Genomic DNA, 27,714 nt, shown 5'->3' with positions numbered 1-27,714 from the left:
AGGAGCTAAAGCGGAGTACACACAGAGCGGTTGCGGGACGGTTGCGGACCGAAGCGGCAGTACAGCAACCAACAGGTGTAATGTGGAATAAATTGTATGGCAACGACACGAAAAGAAGGGACGCGTTTCTTCGTACGAAAAAATCTGGAGCTGCAATCAGTGTTCGCAAAGTTATGCAGCTTGCTTAGTAGAATAGCTACTTAAGTTAAGTATATAATATGATGGTAACAAACCGCGCTGTTTTCGCGTTGAAATCGTCCCGGCTCGCTCGTGCTCTCTATGTGAGTCACACTTAATAACATCGTACTACGCCGCTATCGCCGTCAATCGTGTTGCGTGTGATAGTGATTATAGCAATATCCGTTTAGGATCAACAGGAAAGCCGTTTTTAGCGCTAGACATTAACGTACCTATTAAGTAAGTAATATTGTCTAATATTTCATTTAGTCGGAAGTCTTCTGATTGAAAAACATTTAACATCCGTATTGTTATTCAAATTGAAGAAGTTAACTTCAGATTGAAAGCATTTCGTAGATTGTAATTTGTGATTCTTTCTTTTATATGACAATCATTAAATATTATAAGTCTAATAAAATGGGAGTTTTGTATCAATTTCCGTAGTCAACAATAAAGGGCCAGTTTCAAAACGGATCAGTGTGTCACATACTGGTTTCAATAGTGTGAAAAACGACCCAATAAAAGTAACTGCGAAAATCTAACTGTAAATATGAATAAAACTTTTATAATCAACCATTTGCCGCATAATATTCAAATGCGAACACAAGTATTAGTTTCATAGGCCGACATAAATCGGAATGTAAGTGAATACTAACAATTAGCATGAGAATCGAGAAGTAACTGTTGGGCCGAATACATAATTCAGCAGTACTTTGAAGCGTTTTAAAGGTACTGGAGGGCCCAGACGAATTCCGAAATGAAGAGAGACATACCAGAGAAGTTTTATAACTGTTCCTTAAGATACAGTGTAATTAGAAATGAGTTAAACATACGACGCATGGGTCTTTGAAGAAAAATTACAGTCGGAAAAGGAGTTAGATTTTGTCACGCACTTGGGTGTAGCTTTATGTCACCTGTCATTGCAAATTGCAAGTTTGACATGTCTATCACAGTTGGATATAATAACTAGCTTTAGCCCGCGACTTCGTACGCGTGGTTTGTGCGGTGTGCCTTAGAACAGAATTTTCATACAAACTTCCATCCCCTATTTTATTCCCTTGGGGGTAGAATTGATCAAAATCCTTTCGTAGCGGATGCCTACGTCGTAACATCTACCTGCATGCCAAATTTCAGCCCGATCCGTTCAGTGGTTCGGGACGTGCGTGGATAGATCACTATGTCAGTCAGTCACCTTGCAGTTATGTATACATATTTAGATTTACCATGAATATTTATCACCAATCTATAATCTATATATCGCGTATATATGCACAGAAAATAATAAACAGTTGTAATAAAACTAGATTAAGGACTTCCTTTTAGGATTACGGTCTGTATATTACGATCTGCGTAACGGTATTATGTTTCCTCTCGATTGACGTTTATCACTTATCCAGATGAATGGGTAACAAAATTTTATGAGCCCCTTTATCCCTTATGTCGGTAAGGGTACGCACAATATTTATAAATAAGCAACCCTTTATTACTCTACTACTTTAACGCCGATATATACAATAGCTGTTCTCGCGTGGAAGATAAAATTTAGCGGTTCAGTCAAATGACATACTTAGTTTCAATCAAAAATGTTTTAACGGAAAATAATTTTCTACTTCCCTGATTCAGTGTCTTACTGCTGAGCTATCACCGCTCCCGTGTCTCTCTAGGTCAAAAAAGTGGTCTGCTAAATCATTTTCTTAATCTGGTTTTCAGTAAGGTCATGGACCTAATAAGCACACTTGCATCAGTCCGGATACCATTTTCGCAACAAATGTATTGTATGTTATGACTGTTATGAGTTCAGAGAAGAAAATACGGAATACACTGCTCAATATCCAACAAACATGATGTAACACATCCGTAGGCAAGTTACGTGACGTGAACAATAGTAAAGCGAAACAAATGCTTTGTTTTAGGGCATTTTTACGCCTTCGGCAAATGTATGGAGATTCATATTGACATGTTGTAATGAGTAGCTATCATTGACTTAACAGAGAAAAAAGGGCCTTTAGAAGAACTGTTACGTAAACGGGAAAGAAAATGTTTTACATCTGTACATTGTTATTGCATCTAATTTTAGTGTTTCTTTTCCGAAAACGGAAAATCATTCACCTTTTGACTTAGTAAGTAAATAGAGCTAGCCTACAGCTTGCATTTGCATTTGTAGACAGCGCAGATAGCCTTACCGATGGCAAAGATCAAATGCATTCACTAACTATGCATCTCGAAGCCATTTACATAATCATTTCAATTTCTTACTGCTATTCCGCCGATGTTCAAAGTCAAAAGAAACGACCATAAACAAGCAATATCCCCATTCAGCCTCATTCTTCTGGTACAAACGTTTATAAATCGCTATCCTAGTAACACCGATGTAAGGGTAAACGGGAAAGCTCGTCGGTGTTGCCAAGACGAAAACAATAAAGCGAAAAGTCATTTACATTAGAACTACCGTTTTATAAGACCTTTTGTGGTTCGTTTGTTCCCAGTGAACCGTTCGCTTTGATATAAGTTACTGTTTTATTATCTGGTTAAGGTAAGTATGCAAAATTGGTATTATGTGTAATAATTTAAATAATATACGGAATGATAATAAGGCATTGTTGTGTTTGGGTTTTTCCGGATTGCCTCAGGTGTTTGTATTGCTGTCTTTCGTTATGAATAGTCTTAAGATAGTCAAATAGTTAAGTTAGTCGGGCAAGTAAAAGCTGCTCAATTTAAAGGAAAGGTCGTATACGGTCAATACACTGTAAATATTAAAGCCGCTTTGGCGAATGACAAAACTTATAAGCATAGTTAGCATAGAACATGATTCATGTTTCTAATACAAATGCAGCCAAATAGAATCAGAACTACTACATCATTCATCGGGATAAGAGAGACATAAACTAAAACAGCCTCTTATAGTCGTAAATAATCTCAAATCATTGACTCTAGAACAAAGCGGAATCAGAAGTAGGCCTGCCAAAATGAATCATTACAGAAACTTCTACATACAAAGCAAGGAAAAACAAGTCCCTTTTCAGCTTTGAATTGTGAAACATTCTTTCATAAGAAATGTTGTTTGCACACCTGTTTTCTTCTAACGATATTCAGCAATAGTTTGGCGTTCAAAAGGGGGCAACATCAAACAAACCGAATTGTTTTCACTACTAAATTATAAACCTAAACAACTGTGTAAACTCTTATCGAGTACAATTACCTTTAGGCCTTTTTCTCTCTGAAATCTACATTAAAATAACTCTTAGATTGTAATGTATATGTATGTTTCTAAACATCTTTAAACTTATGTTTTACATGATTCAAAAAATTCGTTGACAGACAAAGATCGAGGAAGGTAATTTTAAGAAATATAATATTATCCTCCACCAAATAGAATAAAATGATAATAATGAAAAACAATAAACAAGACTAGACGCGACACGTACCACACGCAGTCGACTCAATTCCAAAAATTGTTATTGTGGTCACAAATTACACCCCTGAGGGACACCGGGCGGACAAAAAATAACCCCTCGAGATCTAGTGGGTGATAATCTAGCAAAGGTTTATCTTTGGGCTATTGAATAATATTACTCTAACTATGCGGGCGTTGACACCATGTGAATGGCATTTACGTAATTAGCATAACTAAAGTATTTACTACACGTTTGGTTTACGGAATCGAAAGCCTTAATGAAATCTAATAAACTATATTCTTCCCCTGCAATTAAAGTCTGTGTGCACAATATCAACACAGAATTTATAGCTTTAAAGAAGCAAGCATCGCGGATGCAATCCAGTCTATGTTTAGACTAACAGGGTAATTGAATAAATCATCTATTCATAGAGCTCAATGAATTTTCTTCACACGCCCACGCAATGTACAGAATCACGACTAATTAATTTAATAATCTAAGCTCTTCTTAAGAAACAAATAAAATGAACAGAACGAATTCTTCGAAGGGCATTACATTCCTAATTATGTTCAAGTATTTTTTATCAAGTCACGATTCTTTTGGGAACCATCTGTTTTTTGAAGTCATCATAATGACATGTAATGATTACCTGTCCCTTTATACGAATTCCTTTACTATCTTTTGATGGAAGTAATCAAATTATTTCATTTTTAAGACATTAAGTAAGACTAGTTTTACGAATCATTATTTTTCTACATAAAAAACGTAATTTATGGGCCAGATTTTAGTAATAATATAATAATATTTAATAATGATTTTAAATTCAGTTCATAATAAAGAATCTTTACTAATACATGTTTCTTGTGAATTAGTAAAATAAAGATTTATTTGCGAAATAATTTATGTTAATCTCAAATTGATTCTTAATGAAAAACGCAACTCGCAAATCTGCGACAGCTAATCCACTCCTAATTTAATAAAAAAAAGGAAACTAAGCACTTAAAAGTTTTATATCCGTACTGATTAGAAATCAAAAGCTATGACATCATCACAATTTAAAATATATTTTTATCTAAAACACCTATTTTACTATAAACGTCGAACTAAACATCACAATCACACTGCACACCGTTTACCATAAAGCGGTATTTGTGTCATCAACAATAGCATTGATACGTAATAGAACATTTAATACTATTGTACCGACACCGCTCGTTAGCAACCCATAATAGCAGGTTGTCGTGTCAGCCAGTTACGGTTTGATTAAAAATTAAGCCATTATTGGTCATTAGGTAACGCACGCCTGAACTTAACAATTCACTTTCTTTTGAAAGCACGTTGTGGCAAATTGTTTTGTTATAAACTGTCTTTCCTTTAGAGGGGACAATGATCACTCAATGTAGCTACTTTAGGGAATTTTACCTTAGCTTTTCTAGCTTTAGATCCTAGTATGGCTGTATAAATAAATAGGTTGACAAATCGCTCTGTTGTTTCTACTTCTGATGAATGGTTCTATTCAATTTCTCGCCCAAGCCTATCGAAAGCAGACTTGAATGTATTTCTATTCTAAATTCTATTTGATTTTGCACAGATTCATGTCAGTTTGATCATCATAAATCACATTTTACGACAACTCTCGATCATTACATTAGTGTTTAATACGAACAAAATCGAAAGCAATCTACCATAATGTTCCAGAGACATTATTGCCAACATAACGGTTAGTTCGCAATAAAAATAAACTTGAACAACGAATCGAAGCGTTGGAAACTTCCAACGCTAAGTCGAAACTTACAAATATCCGGCACTTTGAAATACGAATAAATATTACTGTCACACAAATTGACATTTAGGGCGGGCCTACACAGCGTGGCACAGGCAGTGGTCATTATGCCTATATTGTGTACAAACGGAACGAGAGAACATTCCACTTTCGCCGTCATTCCCTGCACCCTGTTGCTTTCTTCTGTCAATCTCTATAGTTACACTTAATTGGTGCAATATCGAAACACACGGTAATGGTGTTTGGCTTGAACAGATTTCGAAGTCATTAGTCTTGACATTATCTGTTTAATGACGTGTGCGTTCAATGGCTTGTATGTGCCGTGTGTTTGATCTCCACACTGATTCGTGTAGTTAAGTAATGGATGACCTTCCCAGGCTTGTCTTGTCTTTAATAATATCATAAATCAAACAAAACGACCTAATCAGTGACGCTTGTGTGTTTACACAATCTTAGAAGGTACCGTGAAGGAGTGAGACAATTTACTAATTGAAGGTTCCAATCAATTTTGACCCATTTGAGGTAAAGTACGTGCTGTTTTAGGTCAACAACTTATTTCACGGTTTCATGAGAACACGCTTGCATCTAGCAATTTATATACAGTAATATATCTCTCAAATTTACCCTATCGACCAGTTTTCAAGGCATAGATTTACCTTCACCAAAAATGTCTTCATCGAAGTTTAATCACTTAGATACTTAAAAGAATTACTCATTATAGCTCAGTGCCCCACTCACATAACAACAAGTATTATTTTTAAACACGAGTACCTTGATCTGTAAACAAGTCCAACTGTGTCGACTCCCGCAGCGTCATACAATCAGGCATAAAAAACTAATTCACTAACCAGATATTGAAGACCTCCCACTAACATTGACACAATTAAATCCAGAGCTCTTAATAGACTGGTTAGGACACTTTATACATAAGTAACCAATCACCCGAGACCTCTCAAGTACAGTAGCAGAGTGTGTTTAGAATTAGAAGATCAGGCTGAAATGGTTATGTCTAGAAATTATTTCAAGTCAGCTTTTGTTACTTTCTGTACCTCAAGAGGTAACAACATTTATAAAACAAAAAGCTTATAGATAAATAATCTTATGTACTTTTGAGGTCCTTTAATGGTTAGACATTAATAAATTTAATGTCATATACTATTAAGTGGAACTGGTTCTTGCGATTTTAATGGTGCAAGAAGCATATTTTCAAAAAGTCGAGTTACTATTGTAATGCCTCTGATGTACAGCTTTATGTAATCTCAAATCGGCAATTTTCAGTTAAGTGCAGTAATATCACTATCTCTATTAAGATCATAATCATGTCCCGTTATCCAGTTAACCCCGTTGACGTCCAATAAGTGCACAACAAACATTTTACTTCAAGTTTTCCTTTACAAGAAATTGTATAAAACAATTTCCTCATATCAAACGAATAAACATAAAAGTGGAATTGACCTGTATACTTACTACCTATTGTTCATACGCACCCACGCTTGCTCTGACGAAACGTAGTAATACTTGTACTACGACGTTGTTTCTACGATTTAAATATTTTATAATATATGTTAATGTTAAAGTAAAAACGATAAATGATAGCGAATTGCGTTTCGTTAAAGTTTGACTAACCTTTACTTCCAGACTTAATAAAATCAATAATAAACTATAATTTATTCATTTGAAATGACTGCTGACTGACGCATTATAATATTCACTAATATATTTTTATTTTTAAAGAGCTTATATTTTCCTCTTTCAATTGGTAGAACTGGCACATATTTTTTATTTAAAAAGAAGAATATTTTTTGCTTACGCACCTGTTTGAAAAACAATCTAGGTACCAACATTAACCAGAATAAAACCAGTGTGTGCTGGAAAAATTGGAATGATGCATAGTTGGGAGACAGTAAGACTGAAGGCTTCTTAGAATTTCATATACTTGTGTTTTACAGTAACAAATACACCTGAAACACATGTTTCAGTTCCCAGTAAGTCTTCTACGTGTGTTATATCGATTTAACTTAGCCTTGACTTTTACATACAGTCTTATGAATAAAGGATGTAAAACATACTGCAGTAAGAAAGACCTTTCACGAAGCGGTTAAGTTATTATTATCCGGTTAACTTGCACTTGACCTTACCACCTTTGTTAACTGTCGCAGTACGGAATTTCTATTCGCTTAACTAATGCAATGCAGATTGTGTAAAGGTTTGCATTTAATCAGCCAGTAAGATCGTCCTGACTTGTTTGAACTAAAGTTCTTACCAATATCTATACTAATATACTAATATAATAAAGCTGAAGAGTTTGTTTGTTTGTTTGTTTGTTTGTTTGTTTGAACGCGCTAATCTCAGGAACTACTGGTCCGATTAGAAAAATTCTTTCAGTGTTAGATAGCCCATTTATCAAGGAAGGCTATAGGCTATATAACATCACGCTACGGTCATTAGGAGCGGAGTAGCAACGAAAAATGTTACAAAAACGGGGAAAATTTTGACCCATTCTCTTAGGTGACGCAAGCGAAGTTGCGCGCGTCAGCTAGTAAGCAATAAATATGAGAAGATTATTTAAAATATATGAACAATATCTGGTACTACCAGTTTAAAAAAAACTTGTTCATGATATCTACAACCTTTTTATCGATATGACCTAATGAGTAATTAGCACTCAAGCTAACAACGATTGAAATAATATAGTCATTTTTCTATCTTTTCGATGTTTTGAACCCCACCAAACCCTACACTGCAAAGTACACAACAAATATTCTTTAATAATGAGACTACATAGTTATTGTACATTATAAACTTTATACAATAGAGTGTGTACAATACAGCCACGCGGATCGATCTCTGAGGTTAAGCAATGCTTGCCGAGGTTGATCTGTGGATGGGTGACCATCTTATACACCGGCTGTAATTTTCTAAGATCTTTGACAATCGTTAACAGTAGTCAGAAGCTTAAAAGTCTGACAACCAGTCTTACCGAAGGGTATCGAGTTATATCCCAGGAAACAGGGTTGTGGAGGTCAGATAGGCAGTCGCTCCATGTAAAACACTGGTATCCAGCTGCATCCGGCGAGACTGGAAGCCGACTCCAACATAGTTTGGAACAAAGGCTAAGCTAATATATACAATAGAGTGTGTAGTACATTCCTTTAAAAGCACTCACACAAAGCTGAAGACACAAATAACATAGGTCCTAAGCTCACGTGATACGTTTGCCAAATAAACAAACATACCATAAAGGAACATAGAAAGGCGGAAAGTCGTGAGAGATGTCAGATTGTGTCGACATCAAAACGGAACGTATGCAAATACAGCGAGACGACAAGTGCTGGGAAACGACCGCCGATTTATGTCCACTTTGATATATTCTCCTAATATATGCTCGTCAAAGTCAAATACGATAGCTACGATAATTGAATTAAATTATTGGCAATGTAACAGTGGTATTAAATCGGTGATGTCTTGCTAAAAGATCAGGTGCGTTGTGCACGAAACCAGCGGTCCTGTGTGACAAAATGTATGGATGTGAATGAAGCAAAAGAAGTTTGTAAGGATATTACCAAGTGGAGTTCTCTAGTCTTTGTCTAAGCCTTTGGAAAGAAGGCGTGATTACGAATATTTACATTAGGCTCTTGTTCACACAAATTAAGAATATAAATTAAACGTTTACCACAACGTAATTCTTACTTGAAAGGTACTTATTATTCACATTATGCTCTGTTATTTTGTTCACGACTTCAATGAATAGGATACAAGATTTTCTGCAACAACAATGCCCAAATTTCGCAACACGCGCCCATCGCATAGATCTCAAACGCAAAATATCAAAATCATGATTTGAGTTGAACTAAATAACAATGGTCTTGCGAAACAATTGGCGGCCCAAAATAGTCGGATTAAGTTCGCATAACATAATTTAATCCAGATTAACATGAACTACTAGAGACACCGGATATAGTAACGTCTGCATTAAGACATTTCAATGGTAAAAGATCGTCCAAAAATGGTTGTAATCCAGATTCATAATTTAGACGCACAATATACATACTTTCACCAAATGCCTTAGGTTCTATTCATTCTCGGAAGAAACCGTTACCTAAAATGGTATTAAACTATAAAAATCCTATCACAATTTCCAAAGTAAGTAACTGCACCTTTTAGTTTCCCAACGGCTCTATGAATTGAAAAAAGCAATAGGTCTACCTCCTAATTCAATAAAAACGTTACAAAAGCATTTAGTAGGAAGTAAACACGGCTAAAAAGGTCAATGATACCCGAAACACCCCTACAATATTGCCCCACGCGGAGAACAAGGCACGGAATATTTACTACACGTAAACATGCAATACTTCACATGTGCACGCGACGCCGCCCATCAAATCATAACATCGTTGCTTTACCTTGTCTATTGTCTAATTAGTGTGAGTGCAACTGTAGTATTTCTAGATAAACATCTTTATGACGTGCTAGCTTTATGGATTCCACAAATCACAGAATAAATGTGGTTTTATCAGAGTAGTAATTCAAAGAACACGCAAAATGTAAACTACTAAAACGTTGTTGCTTGTCTACCTAATGTCAAAATTGGTTAAGCGGGTTGCTTGAAAAAATTGTCGTACCCTGAAGAATGTCATTGAGCTGTAGAACTTTGCCATAGTTTAACCATTGTACAGATGCTTTCAATCGTGGCATTAAAAACACGAAGACAGCCATCTTAAATACCACTTAACTGCCATCTATCCATGCAATGTCTTACTACTACAGAATTACGTCTCATAACCGCATATTCATTTAGAAGTTAATTCGATTCTTGAATGAAGTTATTGTCTATTGTCTCCTGAAATTAAACGAACAAGATAATCGCTATCCCACTTGAGACATCACCGCCAGGTACACTAACAAACAGTATCGTATAAGTACTACGCTTGTTTGTATTGAATATCTAATGTAAACCACTCCTAGTATTGTATTCATAACAGCAGATATCTCCGCGCTTGGACAGTATACTAAACAACAGTTACATTAACATTTAATAATAATTCAAAGTTTCATCTCACAGTTTCTAAAACTCAATCACTTGTATGCAAAATTGGAAAGTTCTTTGTCTTATAACTAGTGAATATTAAAACCTTAGCGTATTCATGCAAATGACAGCCAACCGATACCAATAAAATCTCATTAAGTAGAAGGAAAGTGCAGTTAAGTTGCTACAAATGTATGAGGAATCACGTTTTTCTCATAATTGCGGAAAATCTTTCATAACCAGGTTTAAAAGAGAAACAGAAAGGTCAGCCACGCAGATCCGGTATTAAATACCTCGGATGTTTTAGCGGTTCTAGATAGTTCCATAATGTTATCGATGCTTGGAGGAAACAAACGCATATTGAAGAAATTACCAAATAACCCATATATACATAAAATGCATATTATTGTAAAAAAAAATGTTAGAGTAATATGCATTGTCACCACAAATAGATGTTTAAGCAATATTTAAGCTATGTTCCCAGCATTTGGCATTTCACAAAAATATACCAATGAAAGCATACCCACTTTACCAAAACCATGAGTAGTAATATTTTTAGCGCTATTGAAACCAACTGAATTTAAAATAGAAAACATTCAGCTCCATAATCTCATTAACGTATATAAATACATTCATGCACATAGAACATTGGCCTTGGCTCGTTGCTAAGTGCAACGCCTGCTTCATAATTACTCCGACGGTTGCGCAAGCTATCCGATCAGACGCCATTATCTGACCATTATACAATTCAATTATAGCAGCCTCTGATGGGAGCTACTAAGATGTAACTATTAGATACATAGAAATATAATAGTTAGTATTTTGTTAAGATAAAGCAATCTTGTGCCAATTTTGGTATGATGATGCGTGGAGATCGAAAGGGAATGTCGAATGTATTTTGATTACCGAAAATAAAAGCACTGGATGTTAGTTTATTAATTATTAGATTTTACTTATCATATAGCCTACAGCGTTGATAGCAATAGTCACTTTTGAGTACTAATCTCAAATCACGCCGTAGATTCTCAAACGCTCTAGGACAAAGTAATAAATCACCGTTTCGATATGCTTCTAAAAACTAATCAAAAATAAGCCTGGAGCCGTCGATAAAATCTGTGGTTACAATAATCATACTATTAGCCATAAATCTGCTTAACCAGCGAATAAATATCAATTCTAAGCCTAAACTAAACGAACAATGATTCAAATATTTTATTGATTGTTAACAACGGAAACGAATGCGTCATAAACTGTTTCAGTTCTTTGTATTTAATAAGAGAATTATTTAAGTATACTTATTTATATAATAGAGCTTCGTATATTCAGCAATAAGAAAAGTTACTTCATTGTTATATCGATTGAAAACATCCCTGTAACAGTAAAAGACTTAGTTGTTTGAATTCGCTGAAAAAAAATGGACGGACTTCTCTGTAAGTAATTTGATTAGAAATAAACTAAACGTCTGTTTATTGCGTTAAACATAAAAATTTTTTAAGTACGCAACATAGTAATAACAGATTATAGTTCAGCGATTCCTTGATTATTTTCGCAGGCCTTACCGTCCAGTAATCCTCAGTAAAACGTATGTTAACGATAATACTCGTATAAAATTAGATGTTTAGTGTATGTTAGACCGTAAAAACGAGACAAACATAGCAACTTAGGCATTTATACATAAAATCAAATGAGAATAGTTTTACTATATCCTTGTTTTTATGATCTACACTAAGAACCCTTACCTTTCAGCATTTTAACGACTTGCGAGATCATAAATATCCCTTTTACTTCCAACTTGGAAGCAATATAAATATCGCATTCTTGAACTTAATCGGTTCCTTTACAAGAAGTAAGAGTTTAAATTCTATGAAACTATTTTAAAGACACGCGAGGAATAATTTTGCCCATACTTAGCTAACTGAGTAATAGCTGCAAAACTGCTTATCTTTAGTAAATAATTATATTAATTTCATGCCCACTTAGTCTTCAACGAGCGTCGCTATTTCAAAACCCCCGGTATTATTAGTTCCTTCTAAACGTAAGTGTTAATACTATTTGGTATCTGCTGATTGTCTTCTACAGAAATAAAAGCTTATTGACACCAGAGGCGCAGTTCAATGATATTGCAGTTTAATCTTATCTTATCGAATCCAAAAAGAACCTATCTATTATGTATTAATAAAATACAAGCATTACGTGTTTGATATATATATTGACAGAGAATGCCAAATCGTTATATGATTAATATATGGCATCTACCATAGAGTAGAAGGAGTTTAGGTGGAGTTTAGGTTCACCACATTTCTCCCCTCCTAACCTCTTAGCTGTTCTGCTGAATATAAGATGCAGCCAACACCTGGTTGAGGTGTCGGCGCCAGACATCGCCGTTGTCGGTGCGGATCTCATAATGAAGTCGGCCTAGACGTCTTGTGATAGTACCAAACTGCCAATGGTGCTTAGCACTCGTGTAGTCACGGGCCTGTACTCGTTCGCCGACTTCCAACTGTCTGACCTTGATCTCTTGATGTTTCGATGTAGTTTTTTTATGGGTGTTTCTAAACATGCAGTGTAATGCTGTTCGAACTTCTCTTCCAAACATTAACTGATAAGGTGTCTGACCATTCAAGTTTGGTGTCCGTCTGAGGCGAGTTTTTACCATGACAAGTTTCTCTTGAAGATTACCCCTTTCTCCCTCTAAGCTTCGTAAGATTCTCTTGACTGTTTGTACGTATCGTTCAGCTTGTCCATTGGTTGCAGGGTGGTATGGAGCAGAGGTTTTGTGCGAAATCATACAGTCTTTTAGAAATTTTTCGAACTCTCCCGATACGAATTGTCGGCCATTGTCTGAGACAAGGAGTAGAGGTGTTCCATAGGTGCAAAATAGTTCTTTCAATTTTTGGATGCACCAAGAGCTTGTCGTTGATTTAGTAGGTATAATCTCTGTCCATTTCGAAAATGCGTCTACAACTATTAAAAGATAGTATCCGTAAACAGGTCCGGCAAAATCAATATGAAGCCTTTGCCAGGGGCCCTTTGGGTGTTCCCAGTGGTGTAGTGGTGCTTTCTCTGGTTCATTTTGTTGTAATCTACATGTTCTACAGGACTTAACTTTTGTTTCGATATCATTGTCAATTCCTTTCCAGTATACAAAACTGCGGGCCAGTAGCTTCATTTTCACAATGCCCGGGTGACCGAGGTGTAGTTCGTCCAGCACTCGTTCGCGTAATGTTTTTGGGATTAAGACTCGCGTTCCTCTTAGTATACATCCATCTTGTAAAGTAAATTCATTATCATTGTAACCGAGCGTTTTAAGTGATCGGCCAGTTTGTAATGCGAGTACTAATGGTGTATAATCGGAATCAATACTTGTCTCTTTCGCTATGATATTTGGGTTGACATCAATGGTATGTATTTGTTGAAGTTGAAAGCTGTAATTCTGGTCCATTTTGTTTGCCTTTGTGTTTTCTACTGGGAACCTGGATAGGTAATCTGCATTTGAGTTGTTAGGCGAAGTTCTGTATTCAATGTTGTAGTCAAATCCAGATAAGAAATGAGCGTAGTGGAATAATCGCATTGTACTCATTGCTGGTAACGTTTGATGTGGGTGGAAAATTATTGTCAGTGGTTTATGGTCTGTCACTAGGATAAATTTTCTACCGTAACAATAATAAAAGAACTTCTTCAATCCCCAGTATATGGCAGTAGCTTCTTTGTCAATTTGGCTGTACTTCTTCTCGCTATCCGATAGTGTTCTGGAAGCGAATGCTATCGGTCTTTCTGATCCATCTGGGAGTCTATGTGATAGTACTGCTCCGATTCCCAGTGGAGATGCGTCTGTTGCAAGAACCAAGGGCCTCTTGGGATCAAAATGTATAAGTACTCTTTCGCTTAGAATTTCTTTTTTAATGTGTATAAAGCTCTGTTCGCATTCTGTAGACCATCGAAAACTAGATTCTTTCTTGAGTAAGTTGTTCAGTGGATTCGTGATCGATGATAGGTTGGGTATAAATTTGTTGTAAAAATTTGCCATTCCAAGAAATGTCCTCAATTCTGCGGTGTTGACTGGGCGTTCTGTTTTAATTATTGCGTTAATCTTTTCTCTGTTTTTGTGTAGACCTTCTTTGTCGATAGTGTGTCCCAAATAGTCGATGCTTGTTTTGAAAAAGTGGCACTTATTTTTGTTTACTCGTAAGTTACTTTCTTTTAGTTTGTCTAACACGAGCTTAAGTCTCTGTAGTAATTGTTCTTTGTTGATGCCTTGAATGATAATGTCATCAAAGAAACATTTTACACCTTCGAGATCTTGAAGGAGTTTATCCATAAATTTCTGCCAAAGGCTCGGCGCGACCTTAACGCCGAACATTAGGCGGTTCACCTTAAAAGTGCCTCGATGCGTACTTAGTGTTTGTAGCATTGCGCTTTCTTCATCCATTGTCATGTTGAGATATGCCTGGGTGATGTCGAGTGTACAGAATAGTTTACCTCCGTTCATCTCTGCAAATATATCTTCTATCATAGGTATTGGATATTGTTCATCTTGTATGACTTTATTTAGTGTAACTTTATAATCAGCGCACAATCGGATACTCCCATTCGGTTTGACAACTGGTACCACTGGAGTACCCCAATCAGAGTGGTCGACTTTCGTGATGACACCCTGTTTGCATAGTCGCTCGATCTCTTCATCCACTTTGGTTTTTAAAGCGTACGGTATTCTACGTGGTTTGATAAAAATTGGTCTTGTGTTTTCTTGTAGATTTAAGTGTCCTCTGTAATTGGGTATTTCGCCTAAGTCGGATCGAAATACTGATGTCTTGTAAAGTTCCAAAAGCTGGTCTAATTCTAGATTTTCGGATTGCTGTAAGGTTTTTATGTCTGCTAAATTTAGAGTTTCGAGTTCTTTCATCCAACTCCGGCCAAAAACGGGGTCAACGTTGTTGTTGATGAGGTATAATTTACCGTGGAATTCTTTTCCTTGGCATCTGCATTGAACGTATGCAACACCTGCAGGTTCGATTACTTCGCCGGTGTATGTTTTGAGTTTTATATTAGTTTTACAGATTCTTTTGCCGATTTTCAATTTTCTGTAGTCTCGTAATGACATAGAAGTAAGTGTGGCTCCAGTGTCAAATTCCATTTTCATCTTAGCATGTTCAATGTGTACCGTTATCATGTATTTTTCGGATGTTTCACCAGATATAACATTAATATCATTCCATTCATCATCATCGCTTATCGCTGAGTCGTTTAATTGATTTATATCCGGTGTAGTCTTACTGGGCTTCGCATCTGAGCGCCGTTGTAGACACACACTAGCTAAGTGTCCGACCTTCTTGCATTTATAGCATGTTATGTTTATAGCGCTACATTTCTTGGTTTCGTGATTTAAACCACAGCGGAAACATTTCCCTTTTAAATCTCTTGGTGTGATTCCTCTAAAAGGAGATTTTTTTGGATTATTGTAGGAATCAGTGGAAATTTTATTGATATTGTCACTACTTGGTTGTTCATTCGGAAGCATTGATGTATTTTCTGCTTTACTCATTTCAATAGATGTTGCAATCTGTGTCAGGTGTTTAAATGTACATACTGTTCGGTCTTGTAAAATTTTTGTACGTGCGTCGCTATCTTTCAATCCTCTTATGAGTTGAAGAGATAAAAAGCTTTCTGAAATGTTTTTCTGGCAGTGTTGACATTTAAATTCGCAGTTGGTAGTGAGCTTTTTTAAATCTGCGGCGTATTGCGCTACTGTTTCATCCGATTTTTGAGTTCTCGATATAAATTTATGTTGTAGAACCCATTTGCTAGGTTTTGGGTCTAAGTAGTCGTCAAGTGTTTCAGTAATTTCGTTAAATGTCTTATTCAATGGTTCGTCTGGTGCTATTAAATCACATAATTTTTCATGGAGTTCTGGTGATAATGTAGACAGAAGAATATTTGTCTTCATGTGGGGCTCAGTAATTTCATTAAGTCTAAAGTACACTTCCAGACGTTTTTTAAAGTTATTGAACGTTTCTGATTTATGTAAAGGATTAAATTGTATTTTTGGTATAATCTTATGGTATTGGTATATTCTATGTTGGTCTTCCTGTCGCTGACCTTGAATAATGTTTTTTTTTTTTTTTTTTTTTTTCCTCGTCGCCAATATTATGTATTAATAAAATACAAGCATTACGTGTTTGATATATATATTGACAGAGAATGCCAAATCGTTATATGATTAATATATGGCATCTACCATAGAGTAGAAGGAGTTTAGGTGGAGTTTAGGTTCACCACACTATCATAAAGTACAACCTATAATTATTTTTTCAAGTCTCATTACGAACAAAGTCAAACAGATAGTCTAGTGTCCACAACATCTTAAGGGCCACAATGACGTTGCGTGTTGCTGCACACGCGATGAATCAACACATTGATTGTACAGCCAGCAGGCTTCACATTATCTTTTGTTTACCCTTTATAATTACCTCCAGTGTCTTTGTCTTCGGCCGGTTATCGATGGGTAGTTTTTTCTTCATTCTATTATAGGATGAGCAAGGAATGCAACAATTTAATTACTCTGTTAACAGATGTTTTATAGTCTTGAATCAGCTGATTATGTTAAAAAAGCATTTATTACCATTTAATATTGTTACAAACTGTAATACGATTGGAAATTGTACAGTGATTAGCAATCTGTTCTGAAAGATAAGAAACTCATGTAGCCTACGTACTTGAGGCGATTCTACAACAAGTATTATGTTAATTAGCCCACCGATTATCGCCCACTTCTTAAAAATATTTAAATGCAAATCCAATCAGCACTGTCCGTAACAATGACTAGGTAACTACTTTCGCAAATGCTTCATGTAGTTTCCGTAGTGTAGCGGTTATCACGTGTGCTTCACACGCACAAGGTCCCCGGTTCGATCCCGGGCGGAAACAGTACTTTTTGTTATATTTTTGAATACTTACAATAATTGTATAATAAGATGAAAGTAAACGGGAACACAATTTCTCATTCTCGAGTAATGGGAAGCGGTCAACTGTTTTTGAATCGCGATAATGACGCGGAAGAACGCTGACAATGTGTAGTACCAAACAAGAGCTGGAAAAGGCGAGTAATTAAGCTTAGAAAGTGGTACAAAACTGGTACAGCACGGGATTGGTTAGTTTCTAAATTGACCGGCCTAGACGAAAGGTCACCGACCTGTTGATATCGAGTGCTACTGTCATCTGTAAACTGACCTGAATAGTTTTTGTTACGGCACCCTTGTTTATCAGATAACAAAGTGTTATGATAGGCTAAGTTACTTCATTGATCCAGGTGTTACCGTTAAGATAGCCGTATAATCTCGAATACACAACAGTTTTCTGGTCTAACGCTTCGCAACGTAAATGCAATTAGATATTGCTAAAGTCATTCGAGCAAGCGACCAGCCGACCGCTGCTTACAGAAGTGTTAAGTATAATGCTTGCTGCATTATTTTCTAGGCAAGTATCTATCTGAATAAATAGTTTTCATCATCATTGGACAAAAACATGGTTTTAAAACCCCTTTTTGTTAGAAGTTTCTACGATATTTAACATGAGGGCTGGATATAGCGAACGGTCCATCATTTTAATCAGCTCTTGGGCCAGTGGTCTTCTGTTGATAACTAAGAATTTTATTATCAGTTTAATCAAATCTGGCACTTATTTTGATTAGATTTTCAAAAACATACACCTACCCGTAACTTTTAAAGTTCCGTTGTATGTTCCATAGATTGCCGTCAACTAAATCCAGCACGCCGTGCATCAAACATCGTTATCTAAAAATACACTGAAACTTTAGTAAAGTTTAGTGACACTTCAATCAGGTGTACTCCTGCGCATCACTTTACGACGCCATATTGTTTTTATTGTCGTCTTCCGCTTTCGTAACAACACGTGTGTAATACATCAACACTAAATGTTAGGCGCGCACCTTTTACTGAACTTTAATCGTATTATTATGATGATCTGTGTACATTTGTGAGATCTTGAGATACTTCGTACAATTTCTGCTAGTGGGAAGGCTATATTTTTTTTTAAGCGGGAATAGATATCTAGTTCGGTATTTGTCTATACAGCTAGCATTTAAAAAATCATACTTGGAGCAAACGGGAGATCGAAAAGATAAAAATATTTCTGGACACTTTATGTACCTACATACCATTTTGTTTACTCTTTGTCTAACGAGGATAGAGGATATTGGTTATTCAATAACCTACCTACGAGGAAAAGCTAATAAATTACATTAAGCATTGGATTAAATATAGGGATGCATAATGTGTATAACAATGGGGACATGTCTATTTTAGGTTTCTACTCATTATCCTGGTTTAAAGCAAAGCTATCCTGTTTTAATGTATTATAACATTATTTCTAACATATTAAACTTTGTAGGTAAATAGGTAGGTAATACGCCGAGAAATTTATAGAAATATTTTTGGCTAAATGAAGCAATGGTACTCGCCTGGAAATAATATACCTATAAAGGGATATTTTTTCCGTAACCAATGAAGTACAGGTAGGTACCTATATCATACGAATAGTATGTACATAGTGCGATCTACGTGGTACGTATCGTCTGAATAGTACGGATTCCGTAAAAGTTAACTATGACATAGTTTCGATTTGGTTCATAAATGCAATTCCCAATATTCTATGTCTAACATTCTTTGTAAGCCACGAGCTGTCATTTCTGATTGGATTATCGGTCATTGACCCTAAACACGGGAACGGTAACACCCAAGGTGCCGTTAAATGTGTCACGTACCCCCATGATCCCTACTTATGAAATAATACGATATTGACGCTTAAATAAGGAATGGACACGTGTTTTTAACAATTGCTGAAAAGGGCATAGTGACGCGCCTACTTTGTTGCGGTTTTTAGCACTAGAGTGCAGGTAAACATGAATTGTATCCTAGAGACACATTTTAAATATCCATATCATACCTAGGTACCTAGTACCTACTTAGCAATATGCAGCTACAGCATAAATTAGGGCAATAGAGTAGGAATTTGAGTGTATGCTGCTTGTTATATTATATTTTAATGGTCCAGCACAAATTAATATAATGATCCTACCAACTGAATATTTTTTCTTAACTTTTGAAATACAGAGAATTGTTCACCTAAAAAAAAAGAAATCATTGTATAAATACCAAAATGTAAAAATACCAAAGCCGTTGAAATCTAGTCATTTTGTAAGTATTAGGTATACTGTAAATTGATACTTGCATACCTAGCATAATAATTAGGTATGGAAACATCCAAACATAAATCCAGGATCTTAGATTGGAAAATTCAAATCTTGAAGGCTCTATGCTGTCCTGGAACCAAAAGAGGACTGATTACTCAAAAAGTTATAAAAAGCTGACGCTTATGCTGCTAATTTGAAAATTTATTAACAAATAAGTGTTGTATGCTGCTAAGCACCCTAATAAATTAAGTAATGTTTTTTTAAATTTGGACTAGAGTAATGTAGGAAAATACAGTAAATTTCTAATAGTTATGTGAGTTTAGGTTTCATAAAACTGTACATTAGTAAAATTATCGGAACACAACAATTTGCTAAATGGCACATGAAAATGGTCCACAAATTTATACTTAACGGCAGCAGTGGATAACAGCAAAAATACAAAATATTGTATAACTTATTAACTAGTAAATTACTAAGATTACAACATCTCACTATATTGAGTGACTTCAGAAAGCCTTGGAACTTTCTATTTATTTCTGAGGCCTTATTTTTTGTAAGCTAAGTAAATAAGTGGACATTGTGTTAGCACTTGCATGTATATTACTACAATAGACAACAACATCAACTTTAAATAAATCAGTTCCGATTTGAATCATTTAAAATCTTCAAAGGTTTTCATAGACAAGTATTTATTACTTGAAGTTCTGTGCTTCATTTCTTATTTGAAACCTGTATTAATGTTACTTGATTGTTACTGTGCAATATTACACAATTTTACTGTAAATTATTTCAATATTGCTGTTTCTAAGTTAGTTTCATCTTCAAATAAGTCTTTCTGAAAACAGACCAATGAAACAACCATTATTCTTTTAGATGTAATGACAAAAGGAGGATAGTATTATACTTTTGGTTAAATACAACAGCTTAAACAACATAATAATATATTGTATTAACACTTTCCTCCTATTCGCATAATAAAAACTTAGATTTTCACCAATTGTACATACCTAAGTATTTATTTGAATTTAATGAGGTGAAGAACTATCTGACAATATGTTAAGATAATATTTGTTGTAAGTTGGAGTCGTAACAACTTGTGGCCAGTTACAATGCGTCATAATCGATAAATCAAGGTGGACTGCAGTTGCAATTTTATTACCTCGACTCACCATAACAGAAGACGTGAGATACCGTAACTTTTCACATACACATAACGGTATTCTCAATATAATTACCGCCCACAAGCATTTTAGCGCAGACATTACTACTCCTTTTAGCAAAAATAATGACAATAACAATATAACTTACCGGGCGACAGGTGTAATGAGTGCAACATGCAATTTCAGATGAGTAACCAACAATATAAAACGTACACAAAAACTGTTATACACTTCACTGAACCAGCACAAACAACACGAATTTTATACAATTATCTCGTATTTCCTATTCGATTCGCTTGGAATACAAGAAAAATGCATTCAAGAACACTGAAATGAACTTCTTTACTTCGCGGACCGCCCGCGCCGCACGCAAGCAAAGTTTTAAAGCAAGCAATCCCCACTCTATGAAAAAAAATATGACCACTATGACTCACAAATTAAGGTCTATTTTTGTCTGTTTCAAATCAGGCTCTATGTGCATATACAACCTTTAACAACAGACTTTGCAACTTTCAACTTTGTGCTTAGTTTGAATAATAATTCTACGAAATACTTTCATGCAACTTGCTATTACATTCTTAACTACTTATATGAGTTAAATTTAATGCATCAAGTTTATAGTGAACTTTTTGCTGGTTTTATTTGTTTACTTTCCGTTAAATTTTGACTATGAGCTCCATCTAGCGGTCAATGCCAGCAATGTTTGACAATAATACTACGTTTAGTTTTTGCAAAAAAAAAAAATAAGACGAAATGTTACTACATGGTAAATAATTATTCGATGTTTATTGAAAAGTTGGCTATTGAGCGATTTAACAAATAAATAAGCATACAGATAGCTACCATTCCGAAATAAACAATTTGAGTCAAATAAGAGACTAAATAATCTTGTAACGTTACTCAATTATATTTTAGGAACTACTTTAATACAGAATAGCATTTGGAGAAACCCAAACATAGTTTGCCCAACCCGGAAATAAGCCCGATCTTTCTAACTCTGGCATAATCATGAGTCTCAAACTTTATTGCGACTGGTTTATATTTTTTTTCGTTACCCAGCCTTTTTCTGTGTCCCATTGCTGAGCAAGGGCCTCTCCCCTAGACTTCTAGTAATTTTTTTAAGTCGGTTTATTAATTTAGGACATCTTTTATTAAAACAGTTTTACAGTAACAATTTTTTTATTAACTACTTATTATTTGAACATACATAAATACTAATATTTTATCCAAGTTGTACTTTTGGCGTGGTGAATGTGCGTTTTCTCGACGCCTTCTTGCGTGTGAGCTGCAGTTGTTGTAACTGTGCATTAACTTCTGCCCAAATGTTGTTCTGGTCTTCAATTGGAATAGTATTCCTGAAAAAAACAAGCAATTAAATAAAACTGGTCTCTGATTTGTAGGAAATAGAAAATTATCTTTTAAAAAATGGCAGACTGACAGCAGTTAGCAGCATGTGCATCCATACTTATAAAAAAGTGTGAACTGTTTTAAATGAAATTTGACACAATCATAGATTAAATTTTAGAGCACAACTGGGCTATTTAATTCTAGACTAGATTATGTATAAAACCTTAAGCTTTAGATCCCCCCACTTACTCTATTTTATTTTACTGAATATATCAAGCCATTTATTTACATTTTTAAACAAAATCATTTTTTTTTATGTATTTACTAAGATGACATACCTGTATTGTTTCATAAGGTCGAATTTCTCCCAAGGTGTGGCTCTCAACTCTCTCCTAACCCTATCCTTCTCCTTTAGATATTCCTCTATGTTGGCAACACCCTTCAACTCTTGTCTCTCCCATCTTTCCAGCCAGGGTCTTGGCTTCAATTTTACCTGGAAATAAGTTTGATTTGTATTATCCATATACTAAATCAACCACAGTTAAACTATCATAATATAATATTATATTCATTTTAAATAGTGAGTTGTGATAATTTAAAAAAATATGTTTGTTGCAAGCCATAGCAAGGTTTTACATTACTAAACCACAAACACTTCATGAAACTCTAAGTACCTACAATATGTAGATAAACCACATTCTGTGTACCTTTCATGTTTACAGCAACACTCAGAAATGATATCAAAGGGTAGGTATTCTAAGCAGCCTAAAATAGTAACTAAGTCTACTTTTTATTAACCTGAACTAACTCATTGATGGGCAAAGGTCTCCTCCAAATGTTTAACCATTTCCTTAAGGCCAATGAAGTCAAGGTAGGTCTATCTGAAGGATTAGTTTGAGACGCCCATAGCCAGTTGTGCTCACCGGTCGGTAAACGATCTATGGGCTAAGCAACCGTTGGCGCGGTCATTCCATAGATGGGTGACCATATAGTGGCATTTGAGCTGGGCGTCTCCGTGCTTCGGAGGGCACGTAAAAAGTTGGTCCCGGCTGTTATCTTCAAGGTAACAGTCGTTAAGCCACGTCAAAGGCCTTCGGGCGGCTTGAACAACTTTGACACTAGGTTGACCACTAACCATACAATAAGAAGAAGAAGTGTGAGACAGCCAACTAAAAGTCTCAATATTCATTCAACTCACTTGAACTGGGTTCACAGGCACTGGTGTTCCTTCAGGCAGTATCTCAGGGTCCATATCAAATGGGAATGTGCTGTACTCGGGCAAGGCATCCCTCAAATACAACAGCTTTTCATCTAGACGCTTCTCTAGACGGAGAACTTGGATGTTCTGCACTGTTGGGTCGTAGAGATCATACCTCACCTGAAACATTAATATTAGGTAGTTTTATTTTATTTTTACCATGTTGTAATATTAGTAACTAACTTCTTTGATCTAAGAATTTTTATTTATTTCTTAGATTTCTTTCTTTAGAATTACATCACTGATAACTACCTATACATACAGTGCAGTTTTGTAACTCAAATATTGATTTAAGTTTTAATTATGTCTTAAAACAATCTACAATTTTATAGCTACAGGTAAATCCTAACTACACTTACATGTATTAAACTAAAGGTCATACTTTACAGGTATTACATAGGTAATAGGATTATTATAAAGTTCTTTTAATCATGTATAAGAAAAATTATATGTAAAGAACTGCTATAAAAGTTATAAAACTCACCTCAACACCTTGTGAATCAACCACATTCCTCAAAGTGAACTCAGCCCTAAGACCACAGCCTTTCCTCTCAATACAGATGCCTACAAATCTGTTGGTCTTGCCCTGAGCATGTTGGTCAGCTACTGTTACTGCTAGAATTGAACCTGTAACCATCAACATTGGTATAAGTATTAGTGTTGTTGAAATTTTTTAACATTATGTGACTATTTACTATGTTAGATACCTATTTATCAATTTATTTAAATCAATAGATTATCAGCCTGGTTCATATACGCTGTATTTAATCTTTTGATCCATTTTAACAGTGCCATAGATGTAGATGGAGCATTACAAACTTTATAAGTGCTTACCAACATAGAATTCTGGTATATCAATCTGGTTACGTCTTTTTAACATGTCAGCTCTTTCAAGTTTTTCCCTCAAAGAGTTCCTCCACTTAGGGTTAGGATCGGGCAGAAATTCAGGAAAGGCATGTCTGTAAGTCAATAAAGGGTTGCTTGCATTAACCCGAACTCTCGATGGCCTGGATTTCTTCGCGACTTCTGTTACTTCTGGAGTTGCTTCTGCCTTTTCCGGTAAAGTAGATAAAGCGCGGCAATCTAAAAACAAGTTTTTATACAGTTTATACAATATATACGCTATAATCAGCTTCATGAACCGCAGAATAAACTATTTCCTAACCTCTTCTGATAAACCATTTTGAAGCACACAGAATGTCACTGGAAGATCTCCTAATAGCCAAAGCCATTTTAGTGCCGCTTCTCCAATAACACTTTCAGTTATATCGAGAAAGTTTTATTTTGTAATAGACCAAATCAAAATCAAACATTCCTCGTCTCCACTTGCAGAGCGAGTTTCGACATTTTGATTATGCGTTTAGTTTCTTTTGATCAAATATCAAATGTTAATAAAAATTTAAAACCTATTAACGTTCAAAATGTTTCTTTATTATAATAATATACGTTATTAACATGTTTGTTTTAAATAAGACATATCTGCATAACAAAAATATTTAAGAAATAAATGTTCATTCGGCTGTAAATAATTTCTGAACGAATATTTGCCTTTTTGCCAATGTCAAAACAAACGTCACGTCAAACAAAGCGAAAAATCGATTTGTCGTCCTATTTTTTGAATAATTTATTTAAACAAACGAGCAATTAACTAATTTATGTCTTCTATCATGCAGAAGTGTAACGACGACAACATTCCCTTGGCGGACGATGATCCGCAGGTGATAATTAATGACGAAATAGAAAACAATCATTTGGATCATGGTCGTTCAATGGACTCGTTACCGAGTTCCTACACTGGTGGTTCCTCAAGCCCTGGCCTCAATGGACCGCCAAGTTTCGAGCCAGACTCAGGGATCGATGAACAGGAAGAAAAAGCGCGACTCATATCACAAGTCTTGGAATTGCAGAACACTTTAGATGGTAAGACTTTTAATTTCTATTGTGTATGTACTTACTACGTGGATTTCTATTCATAGTGGTTTGAAACTATTTAATGTCGTTCAGGAGAAGGCAAGAAATATATGACTGATGAGAATATGTAATTAATGTTTATTGTATATTAAATACATATGCTACCTTAGTATAATTTAGTAAAATATGTGTCTTTATAATAATTTCATTAATTTATTTGAATGACCTCATCGTAAATTTCAGATATTCAAAGAGATAGTTACAAATTCATTTGTCTTGCCAGGACTAAATATTGCAATGAAAAATTAAAGAAACATGTTATTTATTTATCTGATAATCTTAATTACAGATCTGTCGCAAAGGGTGGACTCAGTAAAAGAGGAGAATCTGAAGCTGCGCTCAGAGAACCAAGTTTTAGGGCAGTACATTGAAAACTTAATGTCAGCATCATCAGTCTTTCAATCAACCACACCAAACATACATAAGAAGTAGAAAAATGTATCTTAGTAACAGAATATTATATAAAAACTTGCCTGTAAAACCATATTCCTATGGCTGAATGTAAAAAAAAAACATTAGGCCTGGCATGGATTTATAGAACATAAATATCTAATTTCTAATGAACTATGGGGATTGCCTATTTCTATTGGGTAGCTGGATGTCTTACTAACATTATTCATTGTAACCAGTGTAGGGCGTAGTTAACTACAATTTTGTAATCTGATTACTAATTACGATTAAAAGTAGTTAGTAAAATAAATTAAAAGTAGGTAGCTACATGTAGTTATGATTACATGTAATCGTAACTACATGTAATTAACAAATAATTACTACAGTAATCAAACTACATTGAATAGTTGTTAATTTGATTGCTGCAATCTAGTAGTTATAATTACTGATTATTTAAGTTTTATGAACTTATATTTTGCAATTATATAAACATGTAATGTGTAAAAAGTAACATATGTTTTGGAATAGGGCTGCATAAAAAAAGCGAGAGCGTGCTATAGTGCGCTCTTGCTCTAACACACGCGACTACAACGCGATGCTCTAACTACCTACCAAACGACAAGTCGAAACACGCGCGATCGTCGTTCATGTACTTACATGAACGACTATCGCGCGTGTTTCCTTTTTTAATGACGCAAAATTATTTTAAATATGTAGTTATAAAAAGTAATCAGGTAATCGAAATTTCAACTACAATTAGTAGTTAGTAGTCAAAATTTTAACTACATTTTTCGATTTTTTTATGTAGTTTGTAGTTATGATTACTAATTACTTTATGTAGTCGTAGTTAGTAATCAGTAGTTAGATTACATTTTGCCCAATACTGATAGTAACCCATGCTAGTCCTTAATGTTGAAAATTCTATAAATCTATGCCCATTAACTTCAGCCATAACTTTCAGCTACAAATAAAAAAAAAACATATGTTAATGGACAAAAATGCACTGCCTTAAATACTATGTGCTATAAAAAAACAAGAGATTTTGTTTTAAGAGGCTTGGCTTAAAAAGCAATGCTGTTAATTTATAAATGCACTTCATGATATCTTAGAATAATTATATACCTATATAATAATAAATAGTTGTTAAGGTTTTTCAAACAAGCTATTAACTCACATTTGCTAAAATATATGAATTGTGAACCTTAAGATATATTAATTATTTCATATTACTATAATTTATACACATTCCATGTTGATAATAAATATTAAAATGTGAAGAAATCTCTTATAGCTCTCTGTGTGAATTGTATTATTTTTTATTTCTGCATCCTCATTTCTACTGAACTGTTTTATAATTAAGCATATGAGTATTATAATTCTTATTTAATTATTAATTTTGTTTTATTAGTAGAAGTAACCTAGTGAATTACCTACATTGCTTATATCCTACATATTTTTTCGAGTGATATTTATTTACTTCTCCCAGCAGAAACTCGTATATTTACTACTAGCTGACCCGCGCAACTTCGCTTGCGTCACATGAGAGAGAATGGGTCATAATTTTCCCCTTTTTTGTAACAATTTTCGTTTCTAATCCGCTCCTATTGGCCGAAGCGTGATGTTATATAGCTTATAGCCTTCCTCGGTAAATGGTCAACACAAAAATATTTTTTCAATTCGAGCCAGTAAGAACCTCGTAGCTAAGTAACAACCGCGTGCATCCATCTCTAAGGTTAAGCTACGCTTGCCGAGGTTGTTCCGTGGATGGGTGACCATATACTATAATATAATACTCATAACTACTTAAAAGAATATACAATTAAACTAACACGAAATTCTACCAAATACCACTAAATGGGTATAATATTAACATCAAATACGAAAATAATGTAATTAAAACTACTTAAAAGAATATACAAACAAATTTATTATAACTAACACGAAATATTTAGTGGAAACTATTTCAAACTGATATCAATTCGAAAGCGCCTCAACTGAT

The 27,714-nt window shown here is 34.8% G+C and overlaps 3 protein-coding genes and 1 non-coding gene across 5 annotated transcripts in view; 2 read left to right on the top strand and 2 right to left on the bottom strand.

Moving 5' to 3' along the window:
* klar (klarsicht) overlaps positions 1-21,126 on the bottom strand; it is a 345,461-nt gene extending 324,335 nt beyond the window's left edge. For both annotated transcript variants that reach the window (XM_076128607.1, XM_076128609.1), the window contains exon 1: positions 20,898-21,126. The gene's annotated coding sequence lies outside the window, so the exon portion shown is untranslated. The remainder of the gene's footprint in view (positions 1-20,897) is intronic.
* On the top strand, positions 17,233-17,305 carry TRNAV-CAC (transfer RNA valine (anticodon CAC)). Its single transcript has one exon. It is a non-coding gene; the product is annotated as a tRNA-Val (tRNA).
* A 783-nt stretch (positions 21,127-21,909) lies between the features above and the next one.
* Positions 21,910-24,704, bottom strand: mRpL19 (mitochondrial ribosomal protein L19). Its single transcript, XM_076128738.1, has 6 exons — positions 24,520-24,704; positions 24,189-24,437; positions 23,839-23,981; positions 23,295-23,474; positions 22,435-22,589; positions 21,910-22,104 (listed from the first exon to the last, which is right to left on the bottom strand). Exons 1-6 carry the CDS (start codon positions 24,584-24,586, stop codon positions 21,972-21,974), a joined length of 927 nt encoding a protein of 308 aa, XP_075984853.1. The 5' UTR covers positions 24,587-24,704; the 3' UTR covers positions 21,910-21,971.
* A 196-nt stretch (positions 24,705-24,900) lies between these two features.
* LOC142982279 (short coiled-coil protein homolog) lies at positions 24,901-27,105 on the top strand. The gene is made up of 2 exons (XM_076128700.1): positions 24,901-25,274; positions 25,615-27,105. Exons 1-2 carry the CDS (start codon positions 25,010-25,012, stop codon positions 25,755-25,757), a joined length of 408 nt encoding a protein of 135 aa, XP_075984815.1. The 5' UTR covers positions 24,901-25,009; the 3' UTR covers positions 25,758-27,105.
* Positions 27,106-27,714: the final 609 nt, after the last annotated feature.

The sequence above is a fragment of the Anticarsia gemmatalis genome, chromosome 21, assembly GCF_050436995.1.
Source record: "Anticarsia gemmatalis isolate Benzon Research Colony breed Stoneville strain chromosome 21, ilAntGemm2 primary, whole genome shotgun sequence".
In the NCBI taxonomy this organism is placed as follows: domain Eukaryota; kingdom Metazoa; phylum Arthropoda; class Insecta; order Lepidoptera; family Erebidae; genus Anticarsia; species Anticarsia gemmatalis.
Note: the sequence above shows the minus strand (reverse complement) of the source record. Positions and strands in the feature narration are given on the sequence as shown.

Excerpts from the sequence above, each read along its gene's own strand:
- LOC142982279 (XM_076128700.1), top strand. The coding sequence starts at position 25,010 with ATGTCTTCTATCATGCAGAAGTGTAACGACGACAACATTCCCTTGGCG. Across the intron at positions 25,275-25,614 it reads ATTGCAGAACACTTTAGATG|ATCTGTCGCAAAGGGTGGAC; the intron begins GTAAGACTTTTA and ends TCTTAATTACAG.
- mRpL19 (XM_076128738.1), bottom strand. The coding sequence starts at position 24,586 with ATGGCTTTGGCTATTAGGAGATCTTCCAGTGACATTCTGTGTGCTTCA. Across the intron at positions 23,475-23,838 it reads TTGATTCACAAGGTGTTGAG|GTGAGGTATGATCTCTACGA; the intron begins GTGAGTTTTATA and ends TTAATGTTTCAG. Across the intron at positions 22,105-22,434 it reads GACCTTATGAAACAATACAG|GAATACTATTCCAATTGAAG; the intron begins GTATGTCATCTT and ends TGTTTTTTTCAG.